This window comes from Acipenser ruthenus, chromosome 14 (assembly GCF_902713425.1).
Source record: "Acipenser ruthenus chromosome 14, fAciRut3.2 maternal haplotype, whole genome shotgun sequence".
Taxonomy (NCBI): Eukaryota; Metazoa; Chordata; class Actinopteri; order Acipenseriformes; family Acipenseridae; genus Acipenser; species Acipenser ruthenus.
In genome coordinates, this window is record NC_081202.1 from 15,243,638 (window position 1) to 15,256,913 (window position 13,276).

General features: G+C 36.5%; 1 protein-coding gene across 7 annotated transcripts in view; it reads right to left on the minus strand.

Moving 5' to 3' along the window:
* Positions 1–13,276, minus strand: part of col7a1l (collagen type VII alpha 1-like) — a 117,878-nt gene that overhangs the window by 75,227 nt on the left and 29,375 nt on the right. For 6 of the 7 annotated variants that reach the window (XM_058985926.1, XM_058985928.1, XM_058985931.1 and 3 more), the window contains exons 15-34: positions 12,357–12,476; positions 11,270–11,419; positions 10,415–10,552; positions 7,097–7,243; positions 6,081–6,200; positions 5,603–5,749; positions 4,988–5,218; positions 4,668–4,807; positions 4,374–4,497; positions 4,117–4,260; positions 3,845–4,035; positions 3,605–3,712; positions 3,382–3,399; positions 3,215–3,241; positions 3,048–3,116; positions 2,504–2,584; positions 2,117–2,143; positions 1,857–1,901; positions 1,090–1,164; positions 324–419 (exon numbers count right to left, since the gene is read on the minus strand). In XM_058985926.1, coding sequence (XP_058841909.1) covers positions 324–419; positions 1,090–1,164; positions 1,857–1,901; positions 2,117–2,143; positions 2,504–2,584; positions 3,048–3,116; positions 3,215–3,241; positions 3,382–3,399; positions 3,605–3,712; positions 3,845–4,035; positions 4,117–4,260; positions 4,374–4,497; positions 4,668–4,807; positions 4,988–5,218; positions 5,603–5,749; positions 6,081–6,200; positions 7,097–7,243; positions 10,415–10,552; positions 11,270–11,419; positions 12,357–12,476 — 2,198 coding nt within the window. The remainder of the gene's footprint in view (positions 1–323; positions 420–1,089; positions 1,165–1,856; positions 1,902–2,116; positions 2,144–2,503; positions 2,585–3,047; positions 3,117–3,214; positions 3,242–3,381; positions 3,400–3,604; positions 3,713–3,844; positions 4,036–4,116; positions 4,261–4,373; positions 4,498–4,667; positions 4,808–4,987; positions 5,219–5,602; positions 5,750–6,080; positions 6,201–7,096; positions 7,244–10,414; positions 10,553–11,269; positions 11,420–12,356; positions 12,477–13,276) is intronic. The other variant, XM_058985924.1, reaches the window with a different exon arrangement.

Sequence of the window (13,276 nt, forward strand, 5' to 3'; positions counted from 1 at the left end):
GGTTTTTTTTTTAAAGAAAATAATGAGAAAAACCACTTTCTAATAGCAATAGTGCCCTCTCGATGAAGCCTCTACCGTGTGGTAGTTGACCTTGATGGAACGCATAACTCTAGTAGCGGTCAACTACAACACATCAAGCCTTCATTGACAGGCTCTGTCACTTAATTAAATCTATCTGAAATAAACATGAGAAGCAATTTCCTCAAATACATATTCAAACAGTCAAAAGTTCAATAACATCGTGCCCATTGGTAAGAGAGTATAAGGTTTATTTCATCCTATGATTTCATCATATTGGCTCTTTGATGAGGGAATGAACTGACCTTGACCGATGTGCCTGGTGGCCCCTGAGGCCCTGATGATCCTGAAAGTCCTGGAGGACCTGGCTCTCCTGGTATCCCTGGCTCCCCCTGTAACCCCTGCAAAAAACAAATGTACTGTTCAGTACAGGCCTTCTTAACACCAATGTCTGGCCAGCATTTCATCCTTCAACAATCCATACACAGCGGTGGTGTTTGTCCCGTTGTGGCCCCATGCAAAGCTCAATTCTGAAGCCCCTATCCCTTGTTCTTACCAGTAATACTATACTATGATTCTATGACTTTCAAACAGGGCAACAACTGCAACTATAGTATTGAATTTTACTTCATTAACCATAAACAGAGACATCATCAACTCCAGAAGTAGATCCTGTATCAGAAGTGTCTTTATCGTCTGCTGCTTATGACGCTTGAGCCAACACCTCCCAGTCACTGACGTTGCTGTTTCATTGAGTGTTTCATTTCAGCGTTGTAGCATTTCTTCTGTCCGCTCGTGGAGCGTTTACCCAACTTCAGCTGTCCATAAAGGATAAGTTTCGGCAGCTTTGTATCATCCATACAGAGCACATGTCCTGTCCATCTAAGTTGAGCCTTGATTAACTGTGCTTCAAAACCGCTAGTGTCCATACAGATGTCATCTTGAAGTGCGAAAACCTGCATCTTATTTTTAACGCAAGTCAAGACGCAAACTTAAGCAAAACTCTGCAAATGTTTGAAACGCAAACTTTTTACGCCCACCCCTAATTATTCTCTTCCAAAATGTACTTACAGGCGAGCCAGGTTCCCCTTTTCGACCAGGAACTTGAACACCTTCAACACCTCCCAGTACATATCCGGGATCACCCTGAAAGAAGAACAGTTGTTTACACTCATGTTTCTGTGCATTAAAAAAAAAATATATACTTATTAATAATTATTAATAATGCTGATAATGTCATCAAAAAGAGGTGGATTTTCGTTCTTGAACGACTGTATACCCATTCATAAAATGCTTTGCGACAGTCGCCCGTATTCTCAGATCATTTTATGAATAGCAATATGGATGACTTTCGTTAGTTTTGAACTAAATGTATTTTATTACGGCAGTCTGCAAGTTATTTTACAAATAGGGCCCTATGTGAGTAAAATGTATTTTGGGTGAGTGAAATGCAACATTACCTTGAATTCAGGAGTACTTTCAATAAATACTGTATATACTTGAATTGCTAATTGAGAAATTAAAAACCTCTGGAACAGCTTGCACTGAATCTCCTCCTAGCAGCTGATGAGATAATACTGACATCAGCATAAGACCAATACTTATCTCTCAACTTCAGTTCTTTTTCTTTTTGTAAGACGTTCGTCTTTGAACCGTATAGTTTGCGGTTCACGTCCAGGCCTTGCCTTTCCGTTCAATGCAATGTGCTGAGATGCCAAATCATTATAAGTTCAATGCATATATATTGTATCAAATAAAATAGTTGGGCTATATTTTCTAACAAAACATGCATTTCCTTAATTCAAATCATTTTCTGTGCATTTTTGTGTCTCGCTTACTCTTTCTCCTCTTTGACCTTTTAATCCTGGATATCCTTGTGGTCCCTGAGATAAAACAATAACAGGAACAATAAGAAATATTCAATATTTTACATCTTCAAATATACAGACATGCTAACTAAAAAGTGTATGTTTATTCTTAATGAAAACAATTATCATTTCAGGGAAACTGTCCCAAAATTCATTATAGCCCCTTTTTTTTAAATACTACCATATTTTTAATACCTATTCATAAAATGATAAATATTATTTATACTTACAGTGTGTCCTTGAACACCTGGAGGTCCCTTAAAAATATATAATAATAATGTGTGTAAAATGTCAAAATAAAGTAATACAGTACAATCACCTCAGTATTCCAGGAACAAAACCTGCATCCACTGATTTCAAACATCATAATATGTATGACAAAAATCAAACACAACAACAATACAATGGATCTGAAGGCTAAGTGCTCTCAATTAAAGTATTGAAAGAGAAATATACTGTACTGTACTGTATGAGGATGAAATGAAAATAATTTAAGTTTACTGAAGACACTGACCAAAATTTACCATTTGGAACACCTGATTCAATATACAGAAGACACGATGCAACATATTGTAGGGTTTATTAGAAACAGATTTGAAAAGATTCAGAAGCATTACCATCTTTCCGTGTGAGCCAGGGGGCCCTGTCCGGCCTGGTCGACCGGGAAGCCCAGGAATCCCATCTGTGCCAGCAGGCCCCTACAAAATCACTTCATGATAGTGAACTACATTTATAAATATACTACTGTATAAAAAGTATGAGGCCTGTATCATTAACATGGTTAAAACAATGTGACAGTCAAAGGGTTATTTTTTACAGGACAACATCAATAATGGACCTTACCTAGTCAGTGGTGGCAGATTTGCAAATTCATCAGACAGCACAAATGCCATAATGAATGGTATGGTATGATGTTTAAGTGTGTGACAAAATGATGCATCATGGTAAAATAATGCAGTTTTTTGGCTTGCTAAAAGTTATAAACATAGCCATGAAACGAAATAATTTGGACCAGCAAAATAAAAAAAGGTAAAAATAATACCAAACTTGAGTTTATATATATATATATATATATATATATATATATATATATATATATATATATATATATATATATATATATATATACACACACACACAAATTGATATTTATATACTTACCCTTTCTCCCTTTTCTCCTTTAGAGTTAAAATTGAGAGGATCAAAGCCTCCACCTGTCTGCAGACTCTGCTAATAAAAAACAAGTTATGAAATGACATTTGGTCATACAATTCAACATTAAGATACATTTTGAATTTTGATTCAGTACTGTGAATTCTGCAACATACCAGTCCACCAAATGACCAATTCTCCCCCTGTTATTAAATAATAAAAAAAAAACATAATTAATATAAAAAGAAACGTTCATTATTAGCTTTTTTTTGTCATACATGTATTCTGGTATAATTTTATCACATGGGACAGAGAAGCAAAGAGAAAAGTAATGCTTTCTTACCTTTTCTCCTTTTTGACCCTAAAAATAGAAATAAAAAATGTATTATCATTCTTTCAGTTTGTAATGTTAGTAGCGTCATTCACAAAATGTTCACTCACACTTTATTGAAGTCTTTTTTAAAGGTTCTTCAGTGTTTTTTAGCAAAATAATAATTTAAAAAATGCAATATATGCTTTAGAAACTTAATATATATATTCACCATTCACAGCTGTCATAAGCTTACCTTGCAAATTGCACAAGGTCCTTCAGGTTTGGTTAGAACTTCTTCAACAGAGGGTTCACCTTGTACATCACGCAATGGCTGTAACAAGACTGCATCTAACTTGGAAGACTGAGATAGCATACATAAATAAATAAATAAACAGTATAAATCTTCATTTCATTAATTCTCTTAATTTTAATATGATGAGAACCCATTAACTATTGTAAGGTTAGCTGAAAGTGGTAGGCTTACATACTGTACCTCAGCTTGCTGTATCTTGTCGTCTGTTTGTGAAGCTTCCTTGCAAAGGCTGTCAATAAACTCCCTTTCCATTGACGGGAAGTCATCAAAAGTGTTGGCAAAGAAAACGTTTTTGAAATTTCCTGGGAAGACAACCTTCTTCAGTTCCTCTACGTCTGCACTGCCAACACCCACTGCTAGTACACGAATGCCTGAAACAAAGAGTCTCCATGGTAAATAAAGGCAGGAAAAAACAGAATACTTGCAGGGGCACAGCGTTATATTCAAATTACCAAGAACATGTGCAAATCTGGCAGGAGGTGCTACATCATCTTGGGCTCTTCCATCTGTGACCAGAACCAGGAGATGTGGTACATTCTGCCTCATCCCTACAGACACCTGGAAAACCTCCTTCAGTACGTAGCCGATACCCCGACCTGCATTAATCAGAAGAGCAGCAAACTTAGCTGCCATACACTGGCTCCTCAGTAGCATCCAATGGGACTGTTTTGAAATGTTGTGCCTGGTTAGCCCACAAATTGTTCTCTACCTGTTTTTGTGTTTCCTCCACCATAATGCACTGCCCTTATAGCTCTCAGCACTGAGTTCCTATCCTTAAACTGATTCAGATGGAACTCTATTCTGGGGTTATCACTATAGTGAACAATTGCAACCTGGAAAAAAAAAAAGATATTTGTTATGAAATAAACAGATAATTTTGGAGAAATGTTAAATGCATGCAACATCTAAGTAACTCTGGGATCCATACTGTATTCTGTGTTCTTCACATTCAAATATTATACCAGCTTTTCATTTTAGCTATTCTTTTGGCGATATCACTTGCCTGTGTTCCTTCTGGACCAATTTTTGGAAAATAAGTGACAATCCTGAAGAGGAAATCCTTAAGTTTGTTGAAGTTGTTGGTGCCAATGCTCCAGGACTCGTCCACCAGGAATACAATGTCAGCTTTGACCTTCCCACAGACTGGCAAAAACAGAAAAGTCTTTAACCTAACAGAATATCATGCTTTAAAATGAAAATAACATGTGTTTCTTTCAAAACAAACACAATTGACATTTGTGTATGGACGTGCATGTCAGGTCATATTTATGGAATAGTTTTGTTAGCTACAGTTCAATTAAAATGCCTGAAATGAAAACATACTTGGCTCTGTCTTTGTCGTTGCCCTGGTTGTGGATGAGATCGTAGGTGGTGGTGCTGCTGTTGTTGTGGATCTTCTTGTAGTTGGGTTTGGAGTAGTGGTTGACACAGTGGTAGCAGTGGTGACAGGAACTGGTGTAGTACTCACAGGTGCAGGTGGTGTAATTGCTAAGGGAACTGAAGGTGGCCTTGCGGTAGACCCCACAACAGTCCTGTCTATCTTCTTTGTTCCCACTGTATAACAGGAAAGACAAAACATCCAGTTTTCTGTTTGTTTTTTAATCTTAACTTTTAATCTTAAGTTTTATTGTTAATAGTTTTACAGGTTTCCTTCCCTGAATCAGCCGTGAAATTAGTGTGTCATAAAATTAATTGTCTATTTGACCCTAGTGCAGGGACACAGAGACATTTAGTCACTATAGTGTGTCTGTAAACACAACATCATGGTTGTAAACACAAGGAAAGACTATTTTCCAAATACAGAAATGTTAAACAATAAACCATAACTTATGCACAGAATTTAAATATTCTCATTTGATTAGAACTTTAGTAAAATAACAATCTGCATATTAGGACATTTCCTTTATACAGCTTACAAAAAAGCAAGTGCTTCCTTACATATCCGTTCAGTTATTATTGTACTTGGTCCTTCAGTTTCCCCATAGATCGGTCTTATTGTGAACATATATGTTCTTCCATAGAAAAGATTGGTGATTTTGTAAGAGGTGAAGAATGGTCCCAGAAATTCAGATAAAGATTCTAATGCTAAAAAAAGAAAAGAGAAAAAAGAGCAAGGGAATAAGGTTTCATCTAACAATTGCCATTTGCCACAGTTCAATAATTTCTTGGCAGCTGCCATGGCTAAATACACGAAGAGTGAGGTGTAACTGGAGTCATCTTCACTCAGGGGTACGGATGCAAGTCTTGAAATAATGAGGTTAAGCAGAAGTACCACAGTTTGGGCACAAATACTGCATGCAATATAGTTACTGTATGTCGTTGCATTATAATTGCAAGGTAACATGAACATATATTACTCATTAACCCATCATTATCTATTATCTGAACTGTCCCTGCTTTTGTTTATTGTAATCACCTGAAATGTGTCTCCATGTTAATAAATACCCAGATATCCCAGGAACACTTGTCCAGTTTAGAAGAGCACTGCTGTCTGTAGTTTCTAAAACTTTAAACAGGGTCACCTTGGGTAAATCCACTGAAAAAGAAAAGTGAGGAAGATATTAGAAATACGGGGCCACGAAATCCTTCTGCCATGCAATATTTCTATTATGTGCTGTTACACTTGAACCACAAGCTTAAGCTTTTCATTTTTTTTGTCACTTGCCAATTGCATAACATTTTCAAAGAAGCATAACGGTAGTTTATTATTTTATAATCTAACTGCAATCTAACCTGCATGATGTATAATTTGTGTAAAACGTGACAAGGATTTCACAGCCAAACAAAATTTTGCATCAACATTGATTTTATTTGAGAAACTTTGAGAATATAAAACCAAATATCCTTGTCATATGGAAAGCATGTAACTAACAGTAATTAGTCTCTTGTAAAGCTTCTTGTCTTTAATAACAGGTTTAAAGGGTACACAGTAAACTTAATTTCAGTCTTTAATTACATCTTCTGAATGGAATCTGCTAAAATAGCCTTGACTAGTGTATTTATGCAGTTAGACACAGTAATTGATATGACTGTTTATGTAGCAGATGCAGTAAAGTATTTACATATAGTGTGAATGTTTATCATATTTGGTGATACATTTGTTATGTTTTACTGCAAGATGAATGAAAATGCTTCCTATTGCATTATTAAGAAAACATGAAGTACTTTACAAAAGCATTTTTTTTCTTGTACTGCATGTATTTCTTCCCTGCTTTATCAAACTATCCATAATGGACTTGTTATTTACAGTTTTTTTCCTGCATAGCATTTAATATTGTTCGGTTTTCACAGCATTCAGACATATGTGGTTGGAGAAGCAATATCACTGTCAGAAAGGGAATAGTTCATGGTTTTACAAAGTTTAAAAAAGGTAACATAAGTTCTGTGAGGTATTTAAAGGACACGTGCATAATAATTGCTTCATATACTCACATGTTCTGGCTGTGAGGAGGACAGGGCTGGCTTCGCGGCCCCCAACCACTGACGACACTTGAATGGTATAGGCAGAACTTTCTTGAAGCCCAGTAATCATAAAAAATGACGTGGTGCCAGACACAAGTTTGCTTTTCTCAGTCCCTCCTAAAAAGAAGTCAAACATATAAAGCCTTGATAAAGCAATTACTTTCCTGGTGCTTGAATGTTATTAGAATTCACATAAAAAATATATGCACAGTGCTGTAAATAATACCAACAAACAAGCATGATATGCATCGACATTGCCTGAACGTAATGTATTCAAGCGTTAGCATACAGACTACATACACAGTTTCTCACAGGCTACGGTTGTTATAAGAGAAACAGGTTCTTGCTTTCACTACAGTAGGTTTTGGATACCTTGAGAGGTGAAACTAGTTATTTGTCTTCAGTTATAAGCATCGTACTGCTAAGACTTTGATAACTAAGTATGACATGTTTTTGCACCGATAGCTTACATTTTTTTGCTCACTCACATTTTGGACTTATACTCTGGTCTACGATCATGAACATTTCATTCCTATCAGTTTCCCGGCATGTTAATGCTTTATAAATACACCCTCTGACAAAAGAGGGCCTCTGGCCTCCCTGCGTCCGCCACCCGTCCGCTCCATCTCATCCAGAACTCTGCTGCCCGCCTGGTGTTCTCTCTGCCTCGCTTCGCCCACGCTACTCCACTACTCCGCTCGCTCCACTGGCTCCCGATCACCGCTCGCATCCAGTTCAAGACTCTTGTACTAGCCTACAGATGCCTTGACCAGTCTGCACCCAGCTACCTCCAGACCCTCATCTCTCCCTACACCCCCACTCGACCTCTCCGCTCCGCCTGCACTAGAAGACTAGCTCTACCACCGCTACGCTCCCCTGCCTCCAAAGCCCGCTCCTTCTCCACCCTTGCTCCGCAGTGGTGGAATGACCTTCCTACAGATGTCAGGACTGCCCAGTCCCTGACCACATTCCGGCGCCTCCTTAAGACTCACCTCTTCAAAGAGCACCTGTAGAACTCCTTTGTTTGTATCCTGGGACACTATCACCCTTCATGTAAATGTGCTTTATTTTGCTCTTATCAGCCCCTATTTTACTGCATTTAATCCTGTACTTCAGAATACTGTAATCTGCCAAGTTTTTAACCTGTAGTACTTTGTATTTAATCACATCCTGATGTAACTATCACTATTTAATCATATCCTGATGTAACTATCACTATTACCTGCTGTATTATTGAATTGTGGTTTGTCAAACTTGTACTTTACTTGATCAAAAGTTATTGTATTTCTTGCTCTTATTGTATTACTTGTATTGTAATGCTTGAAATGTTTTTGCTTACGATTGTAAGTCGCCCTGGATAAGGGCGTCTGCTAAGAAATAAATAATAATAATAATAATAATAATAATAATAATAATAATAATATATATATATATATATATATATATATATATATATATATATATATATATATATATATATATATATATATATATATATATATACAGTATATAGGCCTTCTGATTTTTAGATGTTTTACCCCAACTTTTTTAGTCTGCTTTAACAATTCAACTGATACCCGTTAAGCCATTCGTGTATCTCAACCACAACTGAGAAACGTGTTAATAGTAAAATGTATTTATTTTATGTTTTTTTTCTTCTGTGAAACAACTAAATTGGCTTTAAATTAGCCAAGCCTTAATTTTTACAAACGAGATTGCAACATGTTAATAGCAACTAATCTTTATTAAAGCTATAATTAAAAATAAAGTATTTTATGCTTGACACACTTTACTACAATCGTTCTGCGTGATTGTATTTACATTAATAAAGAGGAGTCGTACAAACGAGGACAATAAAGCAGACTGAAATAAAGTTCAAGGTAATTTACCCTTTCCCAGCTACCATAAACTGCAGTGACTGTCGTTCAATACTGAAAGTACTGTACTCTGTACATATTTTCTTTCCCCATTTGCATTTGTAATATAGTAGGTGACATACTCTGATGCTTTAGTGTACAGTAATACAGTGTTCCCTGCTGGCACCTAGAAATTAAAAAGTTATTTAACCGGTAATTATTGTGTTTTTTTCATTACGAGTTAAATGTGACTTGCATTCAGGGTCTTTTTTTTTTTTTGGTGTCCGTATTTGGGGATGCAACTTGAATTCAGGGGCGACTTAAATTCGAGTAAACACAGTATATATATATGGCAGGGCTGAGGCCTGCCCCTGTAAATAGTGTGCTTGGGGGGGGTGGTTTATAAGTAAAATATAGTTTTGTATGATGTATACATAAAAATGTGCTTTTGTTTGATTTGACATGGTAGGGCTGGGAGGTTTGACTTCCCTCCCTGCCCAATTGAAGTGTCATGTGCAGCAGGTGGCCAGGTGCCAATTGAATAATTGATAATCAATTGACCCTGGTCACCTGCCTTTAAAAAGGGGCTGGAAAGCCAGTCCTTTGTTCTTGGTTCTCCATTTTGTTGTTCTTTGTCAGCAAGCTGGAAGTGAATTGGCTGGGAATCCGCAGGACTGTATGTACAAACCAGGGTGACCAAGCAAAGTAACCACTTGTGATCACCGTGTGTGTTAACCAGGATCCGAGTGCTCAGGGTGGGGATTTGTTTAGGGGATTTTAATCCCACCCCAGTTTATTTAGTGTGTTAGAGAGAAGGTTCCTGAAGCGGGACCTCCCTTTTAGTGGGAGCAGCGCTGAGTCACAGGATGGCAAACTTTTGTTTTTGAGTTGTTTTACCCACTGTGTTTTGTTTTGTCTTTGCTCCAGCGGAAATGGCCACGTGTGCATTGCTTCACAATGTTTTCTGAAATTGTTTATTGAAAATTTCTTGTAACATATTCCCTTGTGTATACTGGGTTTAAAGGTGCAATCATTTATTATTATTATTATTATTATTATTATTATTATTATTATTATTATTATTATTATTTATTTCTTAGCAGATGCCCTTATCCAGGGCGACTTACAATTGTTACAAGATATCACATTATTTTTTACATACAATTACCCATTTATACAGTTGGGTTTTTTTACTGGAGCAATCTAGCTAAAGTACCTTGCTCAAGGGTACAGCAGCAGTGTCCTCCACCTGGGATTGAACCCACAACCCTCCGGTCAAGAGTCCAGAGCCCTAACCACTACTCCACACTGCTGCCCATTTATTTATTTTAGGCAGGGTTTAAAACATTCTGATATTAGAAATTAATTTTATAAATGTTTTTTATATTCATCAATGTCAACAATATGGGATTAAAATGAAGACAAAGCCTACCGTTGAAGGGAACCCAAGAGATTTTGTATTCAGATACTCCAGGAGTCTTTTTCCAGGACAGTGTAAAACTGTTCACTCCAATGTCAACAACCTTCAAATCCCTCACAGTCTGAATGGATTCTGAGTCTCTTACTGAAGCTTTAAAATATGAGGTATATTAAAAAAAGGACTTCAGGAAAGCTATTTACTTATCACTGTGTTAACAACAAGCAATACATGTTTAAACATTTTCACGAAATGTGTTGACAGGTATTTTTAATTGCGTATATGTGAACAGGTGAATTGTTGGCATGTACATTTTTTCTTACTACTTTAATATATCTTATCCAAGAGAAATCAGTCCAACAGAAAGTTGTATTTCAGATTAAAAGGCATCTAAATCTTCCTTACCAGTAAGGACATATTTAAGCTTTAAACAGCTATTAATCAGTGAGATGATGGCATCTGCATTAGGCATTCATTTGTACCACTCACTATATGTAAAAGCAGTGGTTAAATATTTGACTACAGACCTAAAGCTGTAATGAAGGTTGAAGCTGGAAGTGTAAACTATTACACTGTCAATCCGCTTGCAAAATAAAATGTACCCTAAAACAAAGAGGATAACCATCACTGTTCCAATTCTATTGTTATCACTTCCTGCTGAGGAGCTGAGTCCAGAATGAAGGGAAGAGTTAGAAGCACAAATACTATACTGTCAATCAGTTGTTAAAAAAAGCAAACTCCTAGTGCTATTTTAGTGTCTTTACATTTCCATCCAGTTATGGTTCAGTTCTTCCAACAGAACAGTGATTTATAGAACCAGAGAACTTGAATTGAAGATAAATGTAAAATCAGATCTGCTTGGACAGTTACCTGTATACTGTGAAAGGGTTATTGCTGGTCCCTCTGTGTTTCCATATACTGCATGGATACTGACTGTATAGACAGTCCCAGGAAGCAGGCCATCAATATGGTAGTGCAGGATGCTGGGCTCCAAGTACTGACTCTCCATGGTGCTGATGTCTAAGGTCAAGAACAGACAGATGCCCTCTTGTCAGTTGTGTAAACATTTTTTAATAGGCCAGACTAAAAAAACAATGAAACTTTGTCAGATATGACATGACAGTAGCACTTCTTCCTTTTTCTCTTTTTAAACATAAACTTTATTTTGTCTCCACCTTTTACGTTTTTCTGATATGGACATGCTGTTTTGTGGAAGCGAACAATCCTTGACAATCTTTAGATTAAAAAAAAAAAAAAAAAAAAAAAAGATTCAACCAGAACGTATTGCTCATTATTTATTAATGATCATTTCATGGACTCTGACTAGAAGTAATCATCTTGGACTACTTTGGATTGGACCCAATCAGGGTCAAGATTAAGGTAAAGCAGTCAAAGATTAGTGCTATTTGGGGTCAGTGAAACCAGCTGTCAAAGATTTTAGAGCTAAACCTCAAAAATGGGTTCAGGTTCGACATTAGGACTGTGAAACACATTCCATTTCAGATCAGGTTTGCATGCTCAAGGAAAGACAAAATGCAAAACAAATACAAAAAATAATTCAATTTTGGGTAGACTCTTTGGGTTAATAGATGACACAACTCAATGATGTATGTTATATACTGTTATATGCAAAGTATGAATATTTCTTGAAATGCCAATATATCATCTCTGTTAAATACGATTTTATCCCTATATTTTGTCATCTAGTATAATCAGCCAGCTGATGCATCTAGTTTATTTATTACAGCCCCTATATTAGGTTATATAACATATGGTGGTGGCTATATATAGAAGTAACTACTGGTAAGGAGGGTTTCACACATCAGTTTCTACTGAAACTACTGTATGAAGTTACCGTAGAAACTGTAACTAAGAAGGGAGCTAACACAGGTTACTGCTTTAATTGGGATGAATATACTTAAGGAAAACCACATACAGGAAATGTTTTTGTATTTACCTGTTACTGGACTCCATGATATTTTATATTCAGTGGCTCCAACAATGGAACTCCATGCAACATCAATGGAGGTCCTTGTAAAAGATGTGACCTTGAAGTTTGAGACATAGCCAAGTGGTGCTGAAAGCAGAAAACCTGGTTAAAGAAATTGATGCCATCTGGACTCAGTAATGAAGGTGGGCAGCGTGCTAGTAGAACTGTCTCATCCCACTACTTTCATGTGATGTAAAATCAGTCAGTTAATATGACTCTGGTTAATTCTTGCCATTGAAATGACCACTCTGACAGGGTGATTCAACCTTGCTTACAAATTCCTTTCATCGTATTTATCTATGAGATATGAAAGTCAGATATGGTTTGGTATTCATGAGTTTAACTAAAATGTGTGCAAATGTTTAATGGATAGGATAGGACAGGCCCATGTTTTACATGACACTAACTATTTGGGCAGCAGTGTAGAGTAGTGGTTAGGGCTCTAGACTCTTGACCAGAGGGTCGTGGGTTCAATCCCAGGTCAGGGACGCTGTTGCTGTACCCTTGAGCAAGGTACTTTACCTAGATTGCTCCAGTAAAAACCCAACTGTATAAATGGGTAATTGTATGTAAAAATAATGTAATTGTATATAAAAATAATGTGATATTTTGTAACAATTGTAAGTCGCCCTGGATGAGGGTGTCTGCTAAGAAATAAATAATAATAATAATATTTAGTATGGTTTTATTAGACATATTGGGCTGTTTACACCAGTCTGTAATGAACTCCTATTTCTTGAAATTCAACAGTAATGTACAAAACTGAGAAACAAACAGCTTGAGAATGTTAAAGACCCCACCAATTACACGGCTTAGATGTTTGAAACTAGTTTTGTAGTCAATAAGGTGATTTTCTCCTATCAAAAAGTAGGAGTTAGTTAACGACT